Consider the following 22,805-nt stretch of genomic DNA (forward strand, 5'->3'; position numbering starts at 1 on the left):
CTACCTATCAGACTTGTCATCATTTCTTAATGTCCATATATTCCTTTTCCAAACAGGTGTAATCAAAAGTTTTCATAACATCTGGATATGTTCAGTAAAACACAGAAAAACAAATGAGAATATCAATACTAGCTGATTCTATAAAGATATAGAAAACAAAACAGGAATTTGGCTACCACCAAAACAGATGATTTATAAGACCGTTTTGAAGTTCCAAAATCATTCCCTGTATATTGCTTCATTTTCATTTTGATCATAAGGAAACTAGGGTTCAGGGATCAGAGTTTGCTCAGAGTCACAAGGCAAGTACTTGGTAGAGACAGGATTAAGTCTTTGAAAACCTAACCTAGTCCACACTGCTCTACAAATGAAGAGTTATACAAACCTGTACCTATGTGAGATTGTGTATGTAAACAAAAGTAAGATTCTGGATCTATGACGTTCACCCTCTGGTATTTTGCCCATTAAATATGTTAGATTTATATGGCAAAAGGGACTTAGTATTTACAATTAAGATTGCTAATCACCTGACCTTAAAATAGGGAGACAATCCTGAATCTGCACATTGTAATTCTTCCTTTATGAAGACACTCATATAATATTCAAAAGAATTTTTTAAATTGTGACTTGATTTGGGAATAATCCATACATAATGTATTTCCTCAATAAATTTCAAGTTTTAACCATGTAAATTTCATGTGGAATCCTGCTTGCTTTGGCAATCAGCTCATCTTAGTCATAAATGTTGTTATTTTAGACATCAGTACAAACTGACTTAAAAGTCCTCTATCCTGAATCACTAACGTCTATTTCTTAATTCATCTGAACCACCTGATTCATTCTGTAGGAAAGCACATAGCTTTTTTTTTTTATTAATCCTTAAAACATGCTTGTATAGCTACATCTTACATTTAACCTAAATGTCTTAAAGGAAAGTTTTCTTTTCCCCTGAAGTGGGGGGTAGTAGTAAAAGTCAATTCTTTAAAATGAAAATAGAATTCTTTTATTCAAAACCTTTAGGCCAACATAAACTTAATTTTTATCCATTTTTGACATAAAATATTAAAATAAACTTGAACTGCTGAAAGGCAAGACATAGTGAAGTGTTTTCTGAATACTAAGTACTGACCAAGGAGACCATGAGTCATGAGTAAGCAGATTACAAAAAACTTTCATGCTGTCAACTGCCTTATATACCATATTTACAATTGAGACCTCTAGAGCAAAATGTGAAATAAAAATAACCTAAAATATTTTAGAAGTTTCTATTATAGGTTATAAATCAGGACACAACCTAGAGTCTATATCCATAGTAGAGAGTAAGTGCCACTTGGTAGGAAGAATATAAAGGAAGCAAAGACCTCCTGGTGGGTCAGGTGACACTGAAGGATAGTCTATTGCAGACAATACTATAGACTATTTATATCACCCCAAATCCATATATTGAAATCTAATCCCCAATGTGATGGTATTTGGCAGTGGGCCCTTTGTAGGTGATTAAGGCATAAGGGTAGAGACCTCATGAATAAGATTAATGCCTTCACTGAAAAAAAGCCTCACAGCCCTCCCTGACCCTGTAAAGCATGTAAGGACACAATGAAAAGGTGGCTGCCTATGACCCAGGAGGAAGGTTCTCACCAGACATGGCATCTGCTACACACTGCTTTTGGACTTCCCATCCTCCAGTACTGTGAGAAATTAATTTGTTTTTTTTTTAATCCACCCAGTCTATGGTATTTTTGTTATAGTAGCCATAACAGACTAAGAACAGTAATGTGCTCCCAAAATCAATTATTTAAAACCAGAAACATAATCAAAATATATTTAACATAAACTGAAAAATTGCTAAGCTCTGTTGACTGGCCAGTTTGTCAAATCGATCCAGGTTCCCATCCCTTCCTTAGGCCATTTTTCTTCAATACCCCAGGCTGTCCCAGGGTAATTGTCCCCTTTACAATAATAGCCACAATCACAATTAAGAAAATAAAAAATACCCAATATTTATTGAGCGTTTTTATCCTTCCAGGATCTATAAACATACTACATGAGTTATATCTCTTAACCATTCCAATGACCCTATTAGATTGCTTCTGCTTTAACCATACCCTACAGATGAGGAATAGGTTAGGGATGTAAACTATAAAAGGCTTCAGAATTAGTAAATGGTTTATCCAGGCTCCAACTCACAGTCTGATTACATTCTCTTATCACATTATAGTAGTATATTTGCAAATTGTATCTCAGCTCAAAGATTGAAGTCTTCTTGATAAAAGTAAAACATAAAATAATAATTGGAAAAGAAAATTGACTGGCACTAGATTCACTTATCCATTACTTTTCATCATAATTTGAGCCAAGCACTGTGCTACAAAACGGGAGCCAGGATACCATCATCATCATTGACGTCATTGTCATCATGATCATCATCTCCATCATGGGCCAAAGACATTGTTCTAAGCACTTGTATTAGATTCTCACATTAACTTTAGCAGTCAGGCTCTATTATTAATGGCTCCATTTTATTTATTTATTTTTTTGAAAACCAAGGTTAGTCAACTGTTGAAGTTAAAAGTCCTGACTCCGGGCACCTGGGTAGCTCAGTGGGTTAAGCCGCTGCCTTCGGCTCAGGTCATGATCTCAGGGTGCTGGGATCGAGGCCCGCATCGGGCTCTCTGCTCAGCAGGGAGCCTGCTTCCCTCTCTCTCTCTCTCTCTCTCTGCCTGCCTCTCTGTCTACTTGTGATCTCTCTCTGTCAAATAAATAAATAAAATCTTTAAAAAAAAAAAAAAAGTCCTGACTCCTGAGCCTGGAAGATTTATTTTGTTTAATGTTTATTTTTTTACTTTGTAATTATCACATTGTATACACATGACTATGCTTTGTTTTTCATAAATTACCTCACAAACATTTTAATACAATATATTTGCTAATAAATTAGAAAATATTCTTAAGTTGTACTATTGTGTCAGAAATGATAAATTGTCAAAAATGGAAAAGGGATAACAAGTAAGTGCTCCATTCATTATGGAAGACCCAGAAATAGTATTCACAAAAGTACCCAACAAACAGGGATGCCTAGCTGGCTCAAAGTACCCAACTCTTGATTTGGGCTAAGGTCATGATCTCAGGGTTATAGGATTGAGCCCTGCATTGGGCTTTGGCTGAGGATGGAGCCTGGTTAAGATTCTCTCTCTCCCTCTTCCCCACCCTACCTTCCCCTAAAAAAATAAAAAAGGTATCCAACAAACAGATCAGACTGCTTGGTAGACGAGTTATTTGAAAACTTGAAGAAACAGCAAACTCTTGTAGTACTTGAAATGCTCCAAGGAAGAGAAACTTCCCAATTAATTCTACAATTATAGCCTTTCCCTAGTACCAAGCTTGATAAAAATTGCTCAAATTATCATTTATAAAAACAAATGCCAACATCCCAAGTAAAATATTAGTAAACCATATTTTGATATATTTCTAATTATGCACAATTACTACTAACTAAAATTCATAATTCATAATTAATTTGGTAATTGAAAATACTGTCCCACTAATAGGGAAGCAGCCCAGTAAGTCTCTGAACTGATACAAATTATCATAGAATCTAGTATATAATGTGTGCTTCATTTTCTAACAATTTTTGTAAGTTGTGTTGGGACATAAAGCTAATCATTTGGTAGAAAAAGCAAAGGCAATTCTTATGCACTTAAATATGATGCCAGTAGCAGAAGTCATAAAGGAAAATATGGATATATTTTACAAAATAAATTTAACTGTTACATAAAGCATAGTAAATACAGAGGCAAATAAAACTTGAGGCAACATGCTTATAGTATATCTCAGTTAATGCTTTTGAAAATTGAGGCTTGACTTGAGCATCCTACATAAAAGTGAAATCCCTACCTGAATCCCTACCTCCTACTTTTAACCTGCTAGACAATTTCCTTCATTTATTCTTTGATTCCCTTCATTTGACTCATTAGAATTTAAGTTGTATGAGAGCAAGGACTGTCATCTGTTTTGTCCACTCTTGTAATTCCATCATACAGAACAGCTCTTCGCCCTATCTCTGCTCCATAAAAAGCTGTTGAATGTATAAATTATAAGACTATGTGGCATGATCAATTTTATGGTTAAAAGTATTATTAAGTCTCTAAATATAGAGACCAAGTGATTTCATTATAGCTCTTCTTCAATAAATGTATACATATAAGTTCAAAAATAATTAAAACTTTAAAGTAGGGATGAGGAATTAATTGCCCATCAAAAAAACCTGCCAAATATTCTCTTATCACATAAAAGAAAGCAAAGCATTAGATTTTACAATGTTTACTCTACACACTCCTTTGACATCCTATACCTTCTTCAGAAAGACATGTTTTTGGAGCTTTCTGACTCGCAGTAGAAACCACAATTACTGAGGTCACAAGCACACAAATAGTTGTAGAACCACTGAGGCATTTAAGAAAGGTAGAAGTATAGTTGCCCAAAGGGGATTAAACAGCAGTTAGCGGTGACATAAAGACTGTCATTACACAAAAGAACCTTTAAACTGAGCTGTTTCTGAGACTCTAGGCTCCTGGGTAGACACAGCTCCCCGGTGCTGTCTTTTCCCCTCTGCCAAGTACATCTGGGTTTAGCAGGTGTGACTGCATGGCAGGAGGAGGGAGAGAAGTTATGGCTGAAGGAAAGTTATTGCTAGTGGAGCTTATGGGAAGGATTCCCCAGGCACTGGGACAATTAGCAGACGAAAAGGCTACCTGCAGCTCCTCCACCTGACAATTAAAACCACCACCAAGTGCTTTGATTTTGTTGCACATACTTTTCTTGTCAACCCTTTGTAATAAAATGACAAACTAAAGCTTACTGTTGATCGTCCATATACAATTACAACTATTTTATTGTAATTTGATAATTTAAGGTAAAACCCAAATCTTGCTCTTAAAGTGTTTATAAATTAGACAGCTATGGAAACAAGTAGGTCATTTATTTGGTTTGCTCTCAGAGTTTGCCACTACTAACGTATTTATTGCTTTCTCAAAGTGTATCGCTTGTGACATAAATCACAGGTCAATGCATCAGTGCTTCAAGCAGATAAGAATTTATTAAATGAGCTAATGGGTCTATCTAAGGAACACATTTTTTTTTTAACCAGAGAGAGATTTATACACCAACAGAGTTGTTTTTAATTCATGTTTTTCATTCATCCATGCATGCGTAAATTCAGCCAACAAACATTGAGTGCCTACTATACATGAGGCACTGTGTCTAGAGCTGGATATACACATTAGGGAACAAAGTATGTTTTTCCTGCCTACATGGAGCTTACAATACATTTGGGAACAAGATATGAAATAAATAAGCTAATAAGTAATTTTATCACTATGATTTTTGAAAAGTGCCATAATTTAAAAAATTAGTGATAGAGAATGACAGGGGTATACTGTGTGTATATGTGTGTGTGTTGGAACATTGGTAACATGGCGAAGGTGATCAGAGAGATTATCCGAAGTTATGCAGTTTAAACTGTGGGATGAGATGGGAGCAGAAAATGTGTCCTTCATTTAGAAGGAGACAGCTAGAAATAAATACATAAACAGAAAAAAATACAGAAATACAGATAGATGGTAGCTTCAAGAAGATAATGAATATTTTACAGACCCAAAAGGAAATAAATATGAAAAAAACAACAGCTAAGGATGGGAATTTGTATTATAATTTAACAGATATGTACCTGATACAAAAATAGCAAGAACATAATAATATAATTTGTAGGAAATTAAGTAATGTTATTCTGTGATTCTATGGGCAGAGATTATACCATATAATAGTAATAAGCATACTAAATACCAAATGAAAAAAAAAAAGTAAAATTCCAGTGAGGGCAAAAGCAGAACAAAATTATGAAAAAAAATAATGGCATAATTAAGTATTCAGAAAAGTGGTCTGGTAAGAAAAATAACTAGCAGGGCGCCTGGGTGGCTCAGTGGGTTAAAGCCTCTGCCTTCGGCTCAGGTCATGATCCCAGGGTCCTGGGATCAAGCCCCATATCGGGCTCTCTGCTCAGCAGGGAGCCTGCTTCCTCCTTTCTCTCTCTCTGCCTGCCTCTCTGTCTACGTGAGATCTCTGTCTGTCAAATAAATAAATAAAATCTTAAAAAAAATAACTAGCAAAATAATAGACTAAAATTAAGAATATATTTGTGAAAATAAATAATAAAAAATAATAAAATTAAGAATGTATTTGCAAAATTAAAAGGGACAGACTAATACGTGAGTGACATTATTTTAGGAATGCATATCCCAGGAATTCTCTGTTGGGGTTTTGGCAAGCCTGTTGAATAAATATGTAGGCTACTTGGACAGATTCCAAATAAAACTACTAAAATGATGAAAAGAATGGCTTACGAGGACAGATTAAAGAAAGAAATATGTACAACTTTAGTTTAGCATGTCAGAAACTAAAGAAGAAACATTATGGTTTGCAAATATTTGAAACATGCAAATTTGAGGAAAAAGAATTCTTTCTGTACAAGGTTGCACAATTTTAAGTATGTTGAAAAGACAAAAGAAATATTCTCCAAGTAATAATGTTGTTTTCCATTTAGAACCATTTGGATAAATGATCCAAGTTGAGCAAGGATTAAGACCACCAAGCAGACAGACATCCCCAGTAACCTAAACTATGCTGACCTCAAAATACATAGAGGCCCATCTGAATAGGATGAAGTAGGTCAGGGCACAACTGCAAAATCTTCCTACTCTACAGATGTGCTTTAAATTTAGAAAGAATCTTTCCTTGGATTTGGGCTTTTCTCTGTAATTGTGCTGTAGTGAAGTGAGTCCTGGATTTGGATGTAAGGCTTAGTTTGAGTACTGACCACCTACCTCTTCTCATCTATATTCTCATCTGCCAATGAGGATAATGATAACCTCCCTAGATGGCTGTGAGGTTTAAAAGAGCTGTTACATATGAAAACATATTTTATGTGCTTAAAAGCACTGCTCCTAGTGAGATATATCAATTATTATAATGAGCTCAACATGTCAAAAGCTGTAGGATGAGGACTGTCTAAGAGCATGAGGCTTGGGACTAGGCAATTACTACCAGTCTTCCTGCTCTAAAATGAATCAGCTGTCCTCTGAGTCACTGCCCTCTTAGCTGGATACTCTTTTCTCTTTCAAAGCTGCTAGACCTGAGATATAGCATTAGTCTTTCCTACTCTTCAAAGCAACTTCCTAGACATTCTTTCTCCTTCTCAAAAACAAAAAACAACCCCCCACCTAGTTTTAATTTCATGTAATAGATCTCTATTCCCCAATACTATCCTCTTACTGTAGTTATCTCCTGATCTCTGCACTATATGCCCTCATTCCTTGAAGATTTCTGTTACTGGTTCATGGTCATTCTCTCCAACATTTCTTCTTGTATAACTTTTCAGGATTTCAATACTCATATAAATAAATGATTTTTACAACATTCTTTGCCTCTGTTCTTTTAATGATCTTGTCTTCTATCCTCCTTCACCATAAGTCCTATGGTTATGTTCCAAAATTTACAATTATCAATAGCTGTAATTTCCATATAATTTCTACAGTGCCCCATAATACCTCTCATAAAATCACTTTCTATCTTTCTTGCTCATTCCTTTTAGGACCCCCAATTCAACCTTTCAGCTCCACCAGGACTTCCAGTGAAGCCATACTACCTTTCTGACAGCACTCCGATTTTCTTGGTTGCAGGGATAGGAATGGGACTTTGAAAATTACCTTAGTTTGGGACTAATGAGGCAAAAATGGTATAAAGCATCTGGGCTGAGAAATTCATAAGTAGTTGAATACCCCTGAAAATGGAAAACCACAAAGACTAGGTTGGGAAAGAAGAGAGAGAAGTAGGACTAAAAATTAGAGCAGTGGCAAGAGTGAGTTTGTGGGAATGAAAGGCAAAGAGAGGCAGAAAGATGATAATTCTGGTAAGAAAAAGTCTGAGAAATGTAAAGTACTCTTTGTTGAGCAAATCATGTGATGATAAGGTCTACTAAACAGCATTACCAATAGGTTCCTAAAAATGGAGATGGGAATCATGAGTGTTGGGAACTTCCAAGAAGTTCAATACCAGAATGTCAAAAGGGTCACAAGCTCACGCATGAAAGATTTTTAAGTGGATAAATGTGAGAGAAGAAAGTTCTGAAGCCATTGAGAAAGTTTAGGATGTCATTATGGTTGGTAAATAACAGACTCCCAAGAAGAAAGGAGGTGTTATAGGCTGATGGCAAGAAAGTGTTCTTATGGGAATGAGAGGCAGTTTGGAATAGTTTTTGAAAAAGCAATCAGATACCAACTCCCCCTTCTCATCTTATGAGTCCAAGAACTGAGAAAAAAGTATAACTATAATTACCACAAGTAAAGTGGTATAGCAGAAAAGAAGAAAAAGTATGTTGGAACTACAATGTGTGGAGTCAAGTTCAAACTCATTGGTTGCTTGAACTACAGACCATGTGACTTTCTGAACCTCAGGTTCCTTAGCTGATAAAAGAAATTTAGAATGCTTTCTCTGCTTATGGTCCACAGAATGGAAATGGGAAATGCCTAAGAAATTTTCCCTATTGTTTTATTATTATTACTCTAGGGGAATAAATATAATAATGCAGAGGTCTATTTACAGTATTAAGCATTGTACGGATGTACAGTGTTATTAATAAGGTGATCTCATATTAGATGGTATAACTTTCATAATTTTGTAGAATGTTGAAAATTACCCAATACTAGTTAAAAAAAAATAAACCATCATTTGGTTAAATAATTGTTAAGATAAACCAGGAAATATAATTTTCTAGCTGATGTGGTTTGAGACCATTTGGTGCTTTTGTTTGGCTAAAATTTCTTAATGGGTTTACATAGAAATAAAATTAAATGAGGGTAGGATGTAATGCAAATTAAATACCTTCATTAAGCTAACAGAAATAAAAACCTTGTTAACCTTTAAAATCACTTTGTCCTATATTATATATCTGATAATTACAAAGAAAGCATGCTCTCACACATTATATTGAGTAACAATGAAACAATGCAGAGGAGCAGTGGAATCCTAGAAAACCAAAGGGGGGGGGAAAGTTTAAAAATCATGTTGCAATAAACTGAATGACAAAACTGTGAAGAAAATGAGTTTTGAATCATTTCCCCATTGCTCCTCTTCTCTTCCCTACCTTTGCTGTTCTTTCTGGTGATGCATGATTCTGAAAGACACATCAACTCTTTCTAACCAAAGAGAGCATACACCAACCTTTATTTCTGAATGTGAAATTTTACCATCGAAAATTAGAAATTAAAATTAGAAAAATTTAAAAATATTGTCTCAAGAGACGAAATAAATTTACCCTTTCCAAAATATCTACCAGTTAAATAGTAAGAGATACGAAGTGTGTGTTTCATAAATAAGAAGATCATCTAACAAACTATCCCCAGGACACACAGGCTGTGTCACTCATTGACATAGCATGCCTTAGTAGTTAAGAAAGCAGGCTCGAGATTTAACCTGGATTCTAATTCTAACAAGCTACTTGGTAACTGTGTGATCTTGGGAAATGATTTAACCTCTATTTCTGTTTTCTTACTCATATGTAAATAATAACAGTACCTGGAGCCCCACTGACTTAGAAGAATCACAGTGGTACTTAGAACAGTGGAACACATTGCATGAACTCAATAAATACTAGACCTTTTAACTGTACTTGAGAGAAATCAAAGTGAATGCGCTTGTTAACTTGTCTAACAAGGTGCTTAAACTGACTGCTGTCAGTCCCCAAGTAAAGAAAAGAAAGGAAAAAACAAACTGATTCCTGAAAAATTACTGCTTCTGGGTCAAAATTATAGTCAGTTGGAAATCAGTCAGAACCCTGTATTTAAGTACGAAGCCTATCACTTAGAGGTGGTTCTTCTTTTAACTGAAGATGCAAAACAACCATAGAAAGCACTTTACATCATGCCTATATGTTAATATTATATTTTTAACAATGCTTTTGCAGGAGCATTGGTATTTTCAAAGTATGCTCATTCTACAACACAGACTGTAAAATCAAATAAAACAAAACAAAAACAGTTAAATAAGAAACAAAGCTTTTAAAGTCTCTGAAGCTTTTTAAAAAGAGTTTATTTATTTTATTTGACAGAGAAAGAGAGGTTGAGGGAGAAGCAGACTCCCCACTGAGGAGAGAGCCCATGTGGGGCTTGATCTTTGGACCCTGGAATCATGACCTGAGCCTAAGGCAGATCCTTAACCCACTGAACCACTCAGGCACCCCTGAAACTACTTTTGACTTACTTTTTCTGTAAAAGACAAATTGCTGTTTAAAATGTGTGGCTCCTTCTTGAGGAATACTGATGAGGCAGCATAGTTCCATTCATTTGAATGTACACTGGCTGTCTATTTGGGGTTTTGTTGTTGTTTAGTTGGATCGTTTGTTTTGCCTAGCTCCCTTGTAAGCCCCGTCTCTACAGGAAGCCCGAAATGTGACACAAGAACTTGCAGTATAAATGCTAAAACGTTTTGGATGGTAATTTGCTTATTGTTTGCCCATAGCTGATATTTCAAAAGTTAGTGTTCACAAAATTAGACTCTTCCAAGGGAAAAAAGATGAATAAACAAAGCAAAATGAGATTTCAATTAGTATTTGAAGAGAAAAATGAGGGGAGAAGGGCATGAAAGATATGAGCATGGATGAAGATTGATGCCTTGAGGTGGCAGACATTACTGGGAGGGAGTCATCAACTTATTTCAAATAAAAATATTCTCCGGTGTTCTCATTTGACTCTTCTACTCTTTTCTGTTCGGGAGTCATGAACCCATTTTACTATGGTTGTCTTCATATAATCTTTGGCATCAGTAAAATGTACATGGTCATCCTGGCCTCAGTACAGCAAGAAAAGCCTCAAGAGGATTATTCTGCATTCCCCAAATTAAAAACTTTATCAAACAGCAAGCATAAACCTTGAAGAATACACGATGGCCTAACCCCATTGATAGATTAGCTTCAAATCAACACAATGTCATCTAGCATGAGATTAAAACCCTTGCCTTCCCATTTATGGACTGTTATACTACATTAAATTATCCTTAATCAGTCTGATCCAGACCTGCTTTAGAAAAGAGAAAAAGTAAAGCTAAGGTATAGACTCAATCTTCTTTCTCCATAGTAACAATCACATTCCAAAGTACTTTAGTACTTGGAAAAAGCCTTCGCTTCAATTCTTGTACTTAAATCCTCCATTCTGCTTCATGCACTATTAAATCTCTTGCTGAACAAATCCTACACAGTTACTATCACTATAATAGTGCATATTTTAAAGAACAAAATAGCAACACATTTTTCCTCTAAAATATAACCAAATAATTGCAGGGTATCTTATTTGCATTCTGTGGCCTACTTCTTTTATACAAAATTGAGTCCTGTATTTCCTAACACTTTCATTCATTATTTTAGGGGAAAAAGAATCACTAGAAAATATATAATAGCATAGTTTCCGGAATGATGGGAAAATAGCATATGAAACAAGTAAATTCTTGGGATATCTGTCTCTTCCACCATTAAGCAGGTTTTACAAGCTTCAACATTTTTGACAAAATCTCTTCAATAATGTATGCATTTTACTGCTTTGTGCCCTCAAATGCTGAACATATTGTAGTGAATCTTTGTCTAGGAAGCAAGGCCAATATTGGCAACAGTTATTATAATATTCTTTCTCACATGAATGCCTTTTGGCCTTTATACTTAGTTTCTCCCCCTCCATAAATGTCCCTGGTTTTCACACTGTAAGGGATCGTTGCTTTTGCACAGATTTTTAAGTCCCGTTTCAGTCTAAAGGCTGCCATGGTTTTTTTGCCCTGATTAAGACTGACCTATTACCTCATGTGACTTTCATTTCTGGATCCAGTTTATAGAAAGCCCAAGAACTTAAAAACCAAGAGACATGGACTTTTCTATATGATTTAAGTATTAATGCAGTATCTATTGTACGTGGTCATGAGTTTTTGATGTTTTCTGCTAGTTTCTCAGCTATGTGTTACAGACAAATCAAGAGAGTTTTCTACAGGTACAATGGATATAAATCATTGCCCAGATGATAGTTTCAGGCAGGACACTGTTTCCAAACCAAGATGGAAAATCTCAAGGTGCTCCATAACTACGATCTTAACTTATTTCCATTTCTGTTTTCAAACCTCAGGATTTAGTAATAGAGGCTTCCGATTATCAAGTTTTTTTCTTCACACACAAAAAGTAAATGGCCAATTCCACAATGTTTTGGAGATTGGCAACCTCGTAATAATGATGACAGAATTTTATAGTGGATTAGGTGCCCTAGATGCTATCCGGCAAAGAAATGTTGAGGAGGCAGGAAGAGAAGAGGAGAAAGATGAAGATTGAGAGAAATGAAAAGAATTTTTATTTTAGGAGGAGTGACTCAGAAAGGATGGCAACTGGAGACAGACTGCTTGGCATGATGTCAGCAACTGTGTAAGAAATGGTGCAATGGCGAATCTGTAACCCAGTTTGAAGGGCTATATCAGCAGATACTAGAACTAATCTGAAAGGAATGATTATCAGTTAAGGATCAATTAAAAATAAATAAATCTTGTCAAGTTACTAAAAGCTATTGATATGCAATAGGCCCATATATAAGGATTAATAACTGCTTAAAATGGATACTGACAAAACTTTATTGTATCATTTAGTCTCTTTTGGCCACATGACTTATGCTAGTTAGATACTTGCAAGCTCCAGGAAACATACACTTTACCATTGTGATAGAAAATGATAACTAGTGATCTCTCACCAGTACTATAGATGTGTACAAATGTGCAATTGAACTTAGATGCATGCAAATCAATCTAACAGAATTTTCTATTTATAAAACTTAAGAGTTGATATGGAGTGTATGCTTAAGAGTATGCTAAACATTTCAGCAATAATTGCTTCACAGCAAGTACCTCATAGATCTATGTGCATTTCCTTGGATGGATCTCAAGAGACCCCTGAAAAATAATGGCTCAACCTAGACATGCGCTTGTTTGTGGCAATTTGAGTAACTCTGTTTCCAAGTTTAAAAATTATGGTAAAAGCAGTAGGTTCTTACAATTCACCGTCCCTCTCCATCTCAAGGGAGCACTGAAAACTAACTAACAACATCAGTTTCATACAGAGCAGAAAGTCACTTTCCAAGGATTTGCAGATTCACCTTTACTAGTTTACTTTTTATTTTTTCCAACTTTCCTTTAAAAGATCTCCATTGATAATCCTGACACCTGCTGGCAAGGGCACAGTTGATCCTTGTTGGGTTTTCCCTTCAACAACTTCCTCAAATCAAAGACTTTTTAAAGGTTTCTCCAGTGACAACTAAGTAGTAATTTATTTACTACTTAGTATGTAAGTAGTATGTATAGTACTTAATTTCTAACATTATCAGATAACCATGAGAAAAATTCCAATACTCATTCTACTTCACATGGGCAATCATTTGACTCTTTGTATATAAACACATGTTTGTTTTAATTAACCAAAAGATATTACAATCATACCATGAGCTATGATTAAACAAACAAAAAACATGCCAGGGGTCTTCCCTACAACACAGACAAGAAATGAATAATAGGAGCGGCTGGGTGGCTCAGTGGGTTAAGCCTCTGCCTTCAGCTCAGGTCATGATCTCAGGGTCCTGGGATCCAGCCTCCAACCCACCCTCAGCCCCCAACCATTGGGCTCTCTGCTCAGCAAGGAGCTGGCTCCCTACCACCCCCGCCCCCCGCCTGCTTGTGATCTCTCTTTCTCTGTTCAAATAAATAAATAAACAAAATCTTTAAAAAAAAAGAGAATTGAATAATAGGAATGGCTCAGTTTTCGTTTTCTACTATTTTTTCACAATAATATCAGTTTATAAACTACTTAGGAAATAAATTCAACTCTGTAAAAAGTAAACTGATTAGCTAAGAGAAGTCATACCATTATTTACGTATTTACAAAATTTGCTGTTTGTTTTTCAGTACCTACTCATAATGATTTGCTCTGTCTTGAACTGAGTTCTAAAGTCTCCACCGTTTTATGGGGTTTTTGTTTGTTTTGGCAAGAATATGATGAACCTACTACATTATATATCGTACTCAGAGCTATTGCACCTGCAAGTGTACTCAGTATATTACAAATACCAGAATTACTTTCTTACGCTTTATGAAACTCTCAGATCAGGCAGGGTTTTTTTTTTTTTTTAAATTGTGCACAAATGATAAGATATACAGTCCATCCCATTATGGAAAACCCTTCAAAAAAAACTAAAAGTTTTGAAAACAAATTAGCTATTTGAAATTTTTATCTTAGTATCAGTAAAATTAAGAGTATGGACTACTAATTTAGACTCTAGGAACTGTCAAACTTATATTTTGCAATGGTTTTGAGTAACTAAGCTATTTTATATTAGTATTGTATATTTTATCCTTTCACTTTACATTGCTATAATTTTATGAGAAGGAAAAAATCACACATATCTGGCAATAAAAGCAAACTTTATTAAAATACTTACAAAAAATACCTTAGATCCTGAGTACATGTATAAACACTGATCTTAAGATATTTGAGAAAAATACGAGAGTTTTAATTTAGAGTACTGAAGTGAAATACATTTCCCTACTTTTGAAGATCTTTGTAACTTCAAGACCATAGAAGAAGAATGTAGCATTTCAATCTTTTAACCATAATTTTTATTATTATAAATGTTTTCCCAAAACCACATCCATATTTAAAACAAAATAAATTTCAGTTCTAAAGAAATAGTTCAAGAATAAGCAAAACCTTTTCAGGAGCAGAGAGGGGAAAGTATGCTGTATCACCACAGTGTTTGGGATGGCCAAGATTTTGCATTAGTGTAAAACTGTCAAAGCACGATACTTTATCTTCACTTTATTATTTTTAGTTCACCTAAAATTATTTTTAGGTGCTTCATTTGGCATCTGAATTAGCACTTACTTTTAAAGTACAGAATTCACGGTCATGTAAATTAAGTAACAAAGACACTAATGTGTAATAAATTTTTAAAAACACAAAAATCTGTTATTCACTGTAGATATTGCTATACTAATTATAGAAGCATCCTGTTATTATCTTGAGTGAGACTGTTCAGGTACTAATTTATTCTCACGTAGAATAACTAAAAAACACCATTGATTAAAAAAAGGAAATTCAAATGCCAATGATTCATAGTATTTAGGACATGTCTAGACATTTTTAGACAGTGCCATTTGCTTAAAGACTTCAGGCACCAACTGCAGGCACAGGGACAGATTGCATAAGATGTCACGTGCTTGCTGCAACTGTATGCATGTTATTGGATTTTTCAGAGCAACCCACAGCGGTGAATAATTTAAGAGTTAATAAAATATTCAATCTGACTGATCCATTGGTTTAATTTTAAGATAAAAACGGCTAATAAAAGAAATTACCATATCCCAATCATTAATACACCGTAAACTGCAACCCACACAGGGAAACACCAATTTCTAAAAGGCTACATCAGATAAACGATGTCTGGGGCAGGGGAATGCCAAGGGAAATTCTCAGTGTTAACACTGGTTTCAATAAGTTTACTCAAAGTTTAATTGTTTGGAGCTGTCACACAAGCTGCACTCTGCCTTCTGCAGGGCTGAAGGAGAACAAATTAGAAAGGTGCAAGTTTAACAGAAAGGGCTCATGGAAAATGATCCGTTTCTTTCTTAAATCCCTCTTTCCCTCTAATCACAGGCTGGCTGGGGAAGAAAAAAAAAAGGAGCAATCCTTTTGAATATGGAGAATATGGAGTATGCCGCTGCCCGATTATTGTTTGGAAGAGGGAATGGAGAGCCCCGGCAACACCGTGGTTTGTCTGGCGGAGTAAGCTGTGCCCTAGGCGTGGGTATCTTTAGGAGGCAGAGCTCCCGGCTGCAGTGAGCCAAGACTCACCGCGCCCCAGGGTTCCCGCAACCAGACCCAGCGAGGAGAGCGCGGCCACACACGCTAGACACATTATCTCCTCCTCCACCCCCGCCGCACTCCACCTCAGCTCGGGGACAGATGGTGGCTGCGGTGGCACGGTGTAGGTGCGTGTGAGTGGGTGAATGTGTGTTTTCGTGTTTGGGGTGGGAACGGAGGCGGGGAAGGGAGGAGGAGAAGGTAGTGCCTGCAGTTCTTCCCTTCCCCTTCCTGCTAAGGCACGAAGTGCTGAAGGAATCCAGACGGGAAACAGGAGAAAGGAAAAATAACAGTGGTGGGAGCCCTGTCTTTTCCATATCGCTAGGGAACTCAGCCGAGCAACTACAAAACCATTACCATTCCTTAACCTTCAGTGGAGTGACTGCCTCTGCCTGATAACTAGAAGGGCACTTTGTAAACGCTGGCAAGGCACACACCTACACACACGCCTACACGCTGGGGAAAATAGCCACAGTCTGGGGGAGAGAGGGAGGCCGAGGCAGAGCACCGCCATGGATCGCTACTGGCAGGGCAGTGAGGGCATCCAGGAACACCAAGCTTCTTGGGCAAACAGTTGCCCAAGAGCTCACGGTTTTCCTATGAAACAAATAAATGGATGGATGCAGGCATGGATGGTGTAGAATACACATGCGGTGTGAATTTCAAATGGATTCGAGTCAACGCTTTTAATTCAACTATCCTTTTTTAGAGGCACATTTAAAACCCTGTAGTGCACTCAGTTCTCCACTTGAAGCAGCCTGCTAAGGGTTCTATTACCCTCGGACCCCTTAGAAGCGGCTGTCCTTATCCGTGAGCGCAGAAGGGGCGCAAGTCCCTCTTGCGCGGTCTCCCCTGGGCCCCCTGTCGCTCCTTCTGCCGTTTACCAGCGCCAACTTCAGCCCGGACCCGCTCAGTGACGTGGCCGGGACAAGGGCTCGTCTTGACAAGCCACCCTCCGCAAAGGACCTGAAATTCGTCTATACAACTCCGCAGGAGACTCACTGAAGCCCTGCAATTTTTTTGTAGGCTGGCTTATTTCACACAAGTCACGGAAAACACAACCAGACCAGCTCTTACAACTTTTCTGCTTTTGGGCGGGGGAGCGAGGATGTCTCCCACTGCAAGATTCTCTACTACCAAGAGTTAGGGTTGTGCCCGGAGGCAGTGCTGAGCCAAGCTCCGAGCCCCTGGGGGTTAGAGGAGAGGCGGGTTCCTAGGGTTTTTCTGTAATCCACGCAGCGAGTCCTGCCTGGGAAGGCAGCAGAACGCCGAACTGACTTGTCAGACCCGTCTCCACCTCGCCCACCTCCAGAACTCCCAGGGCCAGTTTTGGATTTGTAAACCGCTCAGCCCCGGCCCACATCCGAGAGCCGTACCCGGGGGACAGACGACCATGCGGCTCTCCAGCCTCTTCCCCTTTCAAGCAGATGACGCCCGCAAGCTTAATTCCCAGCTCGGGCCCCCGCGGAAGCCCCGCCCGTTGCCCGTAGCTAGCATCACCGGCATTGCCCAGGGAGGGTTCGAGCAGTGACCGGCTGGCGGAGTGAGCCGAGGAACCTCTGGTTCCCCAGAGCGCCGTTCCCTCCCCCCACCGCCCTCGGTCCCCGTCTTTCCTCGATCTCACCCCGGTACCCCTCACCCTCTTCCCCGCTCAGCCCCACGCACTCCGCTCTGACTTTGCGAGCACTTTTCCGAGGCATGCGGGGCGCGTCGCCTCCTCCGTACCGCCCGCGGCGCTCACCGTCCCAGGCGCGCCCCGGGGACCCCCTCCAGCCCCCTGCGCGGCATTTCCCAGGGGACTCCAGCCTGTCCCGCACCTAGAGGCCCGGGCCCCGTCGCCTCACCTTTGCAGAACTGGGGGACACCGAGGCTGAGCCCGATCAAGAGCCAAGCGGCCGCCGAGCGCTTCATGGTTCTGTCTCCCGAACGTGACCCCGGCTGGTCAGGGGTCGTTCCAGAGGGCAGCGTCGCTGAGGTGGCACCGCAGGGCAGCGGCAGACCCCGCCCCTGCCCGAGAATTCAAAAAGATGTCTTCTTTCCGCAGCACTACCTTAAACAAATTCTTGGAGGACGCGAGGAAGAGTGGTGACCAAATAGAGGAATCTTTCTTCCCCTTTTGCCAGCGCTCCGGCGCAAGAAGGTGGGCGAGCTCTGAGGAGCCGCCGCCGGGCTCAGCCTCCGCTGCGGGTGGGTCCCGGCTGAGGCGCGGCGGGCGGGGCGGGGCGGGGCGCGGGTTCCCGCGGCGGCTTCGGGTCACCAGCGCCTGTGGACCCGCAGACGGTGCGCTCGGCTTGCTCCGCTCTCGCCGCCGCAGCTGCGGGGCTTCTGACTTGGGAGAACAATGAAGCGTGAGCTAGCGGGGAGCGAGCCGGCGGCCGGGTGCGCACTGTGTACAAACAGAGGCGGCGTGCGTGCGAGCCTGAGCTTCGCAGGCGCGCTCCCCCGGTGCCCACCCGCTCCCCCGTCCTCGCCCTCCCTCTTATTCCCTCCCCCAGTCTTCCCCTCTTTCCTCCCACTTCCCTCACTCTTCCTCTCTCTCTCTCTCTCTCTCTCTCTCTCGTGGCTCCTTCTGCTGGAAGAGAAAAGGGAGACAACTGCAGCCACACCCTGGCACCTGCCACCACCTCTAAAGTTCCTACATTGCCTGTACCTTCTCCGCACACACCAGAGACTCTAGGGTTAAGGGAAGCACCTTGGCGTCTGAGATTCTCTTGGTTCGAGCAGTGCCTTTACAATTAACCGCGTTAAGGATGCCCCTGAAGTCCCACCTTAAGGATGCCCCCGAAGTTCTCAGTATAGCCAACAAAATAAGTTAAAAGCGATTTTGAAAAGTGACTCTTGGGACAAGAAGCTGCGCAAGAAAAGGAACCCTGCAAAGTGAATTGCTCCGATTCTCAGGAAATGCAAACTCGTCAACAGCCAGACTCTAATCAGCTAAGACGAGGCTGCTCTGCAGTTCTGTCTGCACTTTAGTTATTAGCTCTAGGGCTGGAAGAGATGGTCCTGAGTTTATCTGTTCATAGGGGCCAAAAGGTGAAGGCCTGGGGAAAGCGAGTACAAGACACGTGTCTTGTTAAGCAGCACACGTTTCAGATGAGAAGTAATGGGGAGAATCTGGGCACTGTGCAAGAAAAGAGAAGGCAATTACAGATTCTTGAAGTATCACTAAGGTGGGTCAAATTTTTCTGCTATCCACCAAAACCCAGTATAAATGGTTTCTCTTGCAGTGGAAGAGACTGCAGAATACAGACCATAGCTTGAAATAGTGCTTTCTCCTCTGTTTTCACATTAGAATGATTGCTTATGTACATGGATTTGATTCCATCAGTTGCAGGTACCAAAATGAAATACGGCTCTTTCTTCTTCTTCTAGAGAAGGTAGTAGAGAGAGAGAGAACCACAGAAATAAAAAAAAAAAAATTGTAGGACACATTCTTGAAAGCAAGCATTTGAAAGGAGAGGGTACTCAGAAAGAGACAGGACAATTAGTCATGCAACTTCATCTCCTTTACCTCCTTGAGTCCTTTAAACTTCAACACCTTCCTTTTGGAATTTGAAGTGAGATCAAAGACGCAAGGTGGATTTAAAGTAATATTGTGTGTTGCCATGGAGGAGTTAAGATACTGTACCACTGGCACACAAAAACAAAACAATAGCAGCAACAAAAATTATGTCAAAGCAAGTTTTGTTCTGATCTCATGTTCCGCAGGAAGGTTAAAAAAATTTTTTTTTTAAACACATGGCTTTGCTAAGTCAAAGAGGAAGAATCATTTATTTACTCTTCATGCTTAAAGTCATAGATGTTAGAATAGAACGCCACTGTCCAGAGTTATAGCAAGGAACTTTTAAACAATCAAATTCTTTCTCCCATGTCATTATTACTTAATTCTGAAAGTAAACCTTCAGTCATGCTGTGGCATGTCCATCATAAAGTACCTCTAACATTTTGTAATGAGATATTTAAAATTAGTTTTAAGGTTTTATTTCTAAAGGATAGTACTAAATCTCAAAAATATTAAATCAGAAACCAGTGTCTTTGTGATGAGAGATTAAAGAAAAAAGATGTGCCCCAAGAGTTTTATTTTCCTATTTTATTCTGTTCTCACTTTTTTGATACTATGTGACCTTAATAAGCATGTTAGGAAGTTAATTTTTTGGCAACAGTGCATGTTACTAAAATTTTATCTTTAAACTCTTTAAGAAAACTACATTAAAATGCATATTCTATGACTAAATACCTGGAGATATGCCTTTAAATGCCATTCTGTATTTTCAGGTAGATGACTTGTAAAATATGTCATCAGCTTAATGCTTTTATTTCCATAAATCCTGTTTCCAGTCTAAATTTGATACATAGTCTTAGATCCATATGCATAGATCCTATGCAGGTACCCTTACTTTTTTCCCCACTTATCAATAATGATGTGTACCAATAAGACTTTCATTTTGAATATTCCAGGCACTTTGCCTAATTTATACTTACAGGACTTATTTAACTCTTAATAAATTCATATATTGCCTCTTCAGAAGTAGAATGTAAGAAATGTTAAAAGACAACAGGAAATGGATTTTTTTTAAAAAAAGGATAAAATTCTATTATGACTTCTTTAACCTCTCATAAAGCACCAAGGGACTTTTACTAATCATGCATGATCTAGTCTACAGTTTATAGCTTCTCTAAATATGTGCCTGAAGTGTCCAAAATGAATCTATACATTACTTAAAACAGCACCTCCCAAAATATTTTCTGTGAACTTACCTTCCCCAAAATGTTAATAAGTTTGGGGGGAAAAAGAAGTTCCATGATCAAATAATTTTGGGAAATATTGCATATCAAAGTAGCATCTTGAAGATTTTGTAAATGTTAACATATTAAAAACTTTGAAATGTCCTATGGTTAAGAAACTCTTCCAAAAGTCTTTAATCCAGTATTTTACAAACTTTTCTTTTTTCACTATGACAAGCTTTTTCTCAAACTACCCGATAAGATATTATAGATTTAGTGCTATAAGGATAACAACTTGGTAAAGATTGTCTGAAAATAAAGCAGAATAAAGAATCAGCAAAACAAACAAAAACAAGACTGAGGAAAGTTTACTGGTTTTCAAGAATTCTCATTGGTTCAGAGCTTGGATTCTGGAATGGTACATATCTGAATTGAAATACTATCTTTTTTTTTTTTTTAAGATTTTACTTATTTATTTGACAGAGAGAGAGAGAGAGAGAGATCACAAGTAGGCAGAGAGGCTGGTAGAGGGGGAGGGGGAAGCAGGCTCCCTGCTGACCGGAGAGCACCATGCAGGGCTCAATCCCAGGACCCTGAGACCATGACCTGAGCCGAAGGTGGAGGCTTAACCCACTGAGCCACCCAGGTGCTCCTGAAATACTATCTTTACCACTATGATTCTTTTAATATAGGTAAGTCAGTTAACGGCTAGGTCTCGGTATTCTCATCTGTAAAATGGAGTAAAACTCATAGGGGTAGTTCACTGTAATGCACAAAAGTGCCTAGTCCAGTAATGTGTACATAGTGATAATGAAGATGATAATAATGATGAATAAATAAGAACAACCACATATGGAACCCTAAAAGACTTTTCCTCAATAGCTGATTATCTCCATTCCTCACTCATCACCCTCAATAAATTATCTGGAAAATTTTAAATTTACCTTTTAATTTGTCAAGCAACAAATAATACTAAATATACTATTTATTTCTGTAATTATTTCTGTAATTGAATATTTAGAATTAAACTAGATACTGGAAGAGTCTTAGCTTGATCAAGTTACACTCAGTACCATTAAATCTTTAAAATAATTTTTTCATTTAAAACCTATTTTACATTTACAAAGACTTTGTTTTGTTTTTAATATCCTAAATGCTCTGGATTAAAAGTTGGATTTCAGCTTTGTGAGATAGAAAGCAGAAAACTAAGCCAAGACTACTGGATATATGACCTGCAGAATTTGAGGTAAGAGATTATTACTGTTCTAAACTGCTAAATTTGTGGTAACTTGTTCCAAGCAGCAAGAGAAAACTAATACTATAAATTAATACATTAAATTATTCCCTGCCTAGAGAGAAGGAATAAGGCACAGATTGGCTAGATAAATCACTCAGGGTCTCAAGTTAGCATGTGTAGGAGCCAGTAAATGAACCTACGCATTCTGAATCCAGAGCCCACTCACTCTACTGGCAACAATTAGGGAGAATCAACTACATGCTAAACACTACTACATTTTTTACTTATATTGCTTTACTAAATCATCCCAACAACCTTTCTGAAGTGAACATTATTATTATTTCAATTTAATAGTTGAGGAAACCAAAGATCAGCAGTCCGTTTTATTTATTTATATTTTCAATTTTCTAATTGTAACTGTCTTTTTTTTTTTTTTTAGTAGTTTGGATTCTCTCTACCCCCCCCCTTTTTTTTTTTAAAGATTTTATTTGTTTCTTTGACAGAGGGAGACACAGCAAGAGAGGGAGTGGTAGAGGGAGAAGCAGGCTTCCTGCTGAGCAGGGAGCCAGATTTGGGGCTCTATGCCAGGATGGGGATCATGACCTGAGCCAAAGCCCGATGCTTAATGACTGAGCCACCCAGGGCCCCAATCTCCCTGCCCTTCTTGATTTGTCATTTTAGAGGATATTTTCCTCAAATGTAGAGTTCCAAGGACATTTTTAAATTGTCTAAAATAGGGGCAACTGGGTGACTCAGTAGGTTAGATGCCCGACTCTTGATTTCAGGTCATGATCCCAGGGTTATGGTCTTAGCATCCTGAGATTGAGCTCAGAGTCAGGGGCTCCACACTTAGTGGGCAGTCTT

At 38.5% G+C, this 22,805-nt stretch overlaps 1 protein-coding gene across 2 annotated transcripts in view; it reads right to left on the reverse strand.

Moving 5' to 3' along the window:
- Positions 1-18,387, reverse strand: part of EDIL3 (EGF like repeats and discoidin domains 3) — a 425,477-nt gene extending 407,090 nt beyond the window's left edge. Inside the window, exon 1 of one of the 2 annotated variants that reach the window (XM_047731177.1) lies at positions 17,824-18,387. In XM_047731177.1, the coding sequence (XP_047587133.1) occupies positions 17,824-17,890 (67 nt within the window). In that variant the 5' untranslated portion in view covers positions 17,891-18,387. The remainder of the gene's footprint in view (positions 1-17,823) is intronic. The other variant, XM_047731176.1, reaches the window with a different exon arrangement.
- Between the last annotated feature and the right edge of the window lie 4,418 nt (positions 18,388-22,805).

Source organism: Lutra lutra, chromosome 5 (genome assembly GCF_902655055.1).
Source record: "Lutra lutra chromosome 5, mLutLut1.2, whole genome shotgun sequence".
In the NCBI taxonomy this organism is placed as follows: Eukaryota; Metazoa; Chordata; class Mammalia; order Carnivora; family Mustelidae; genus Lutra; species Lutra lutra.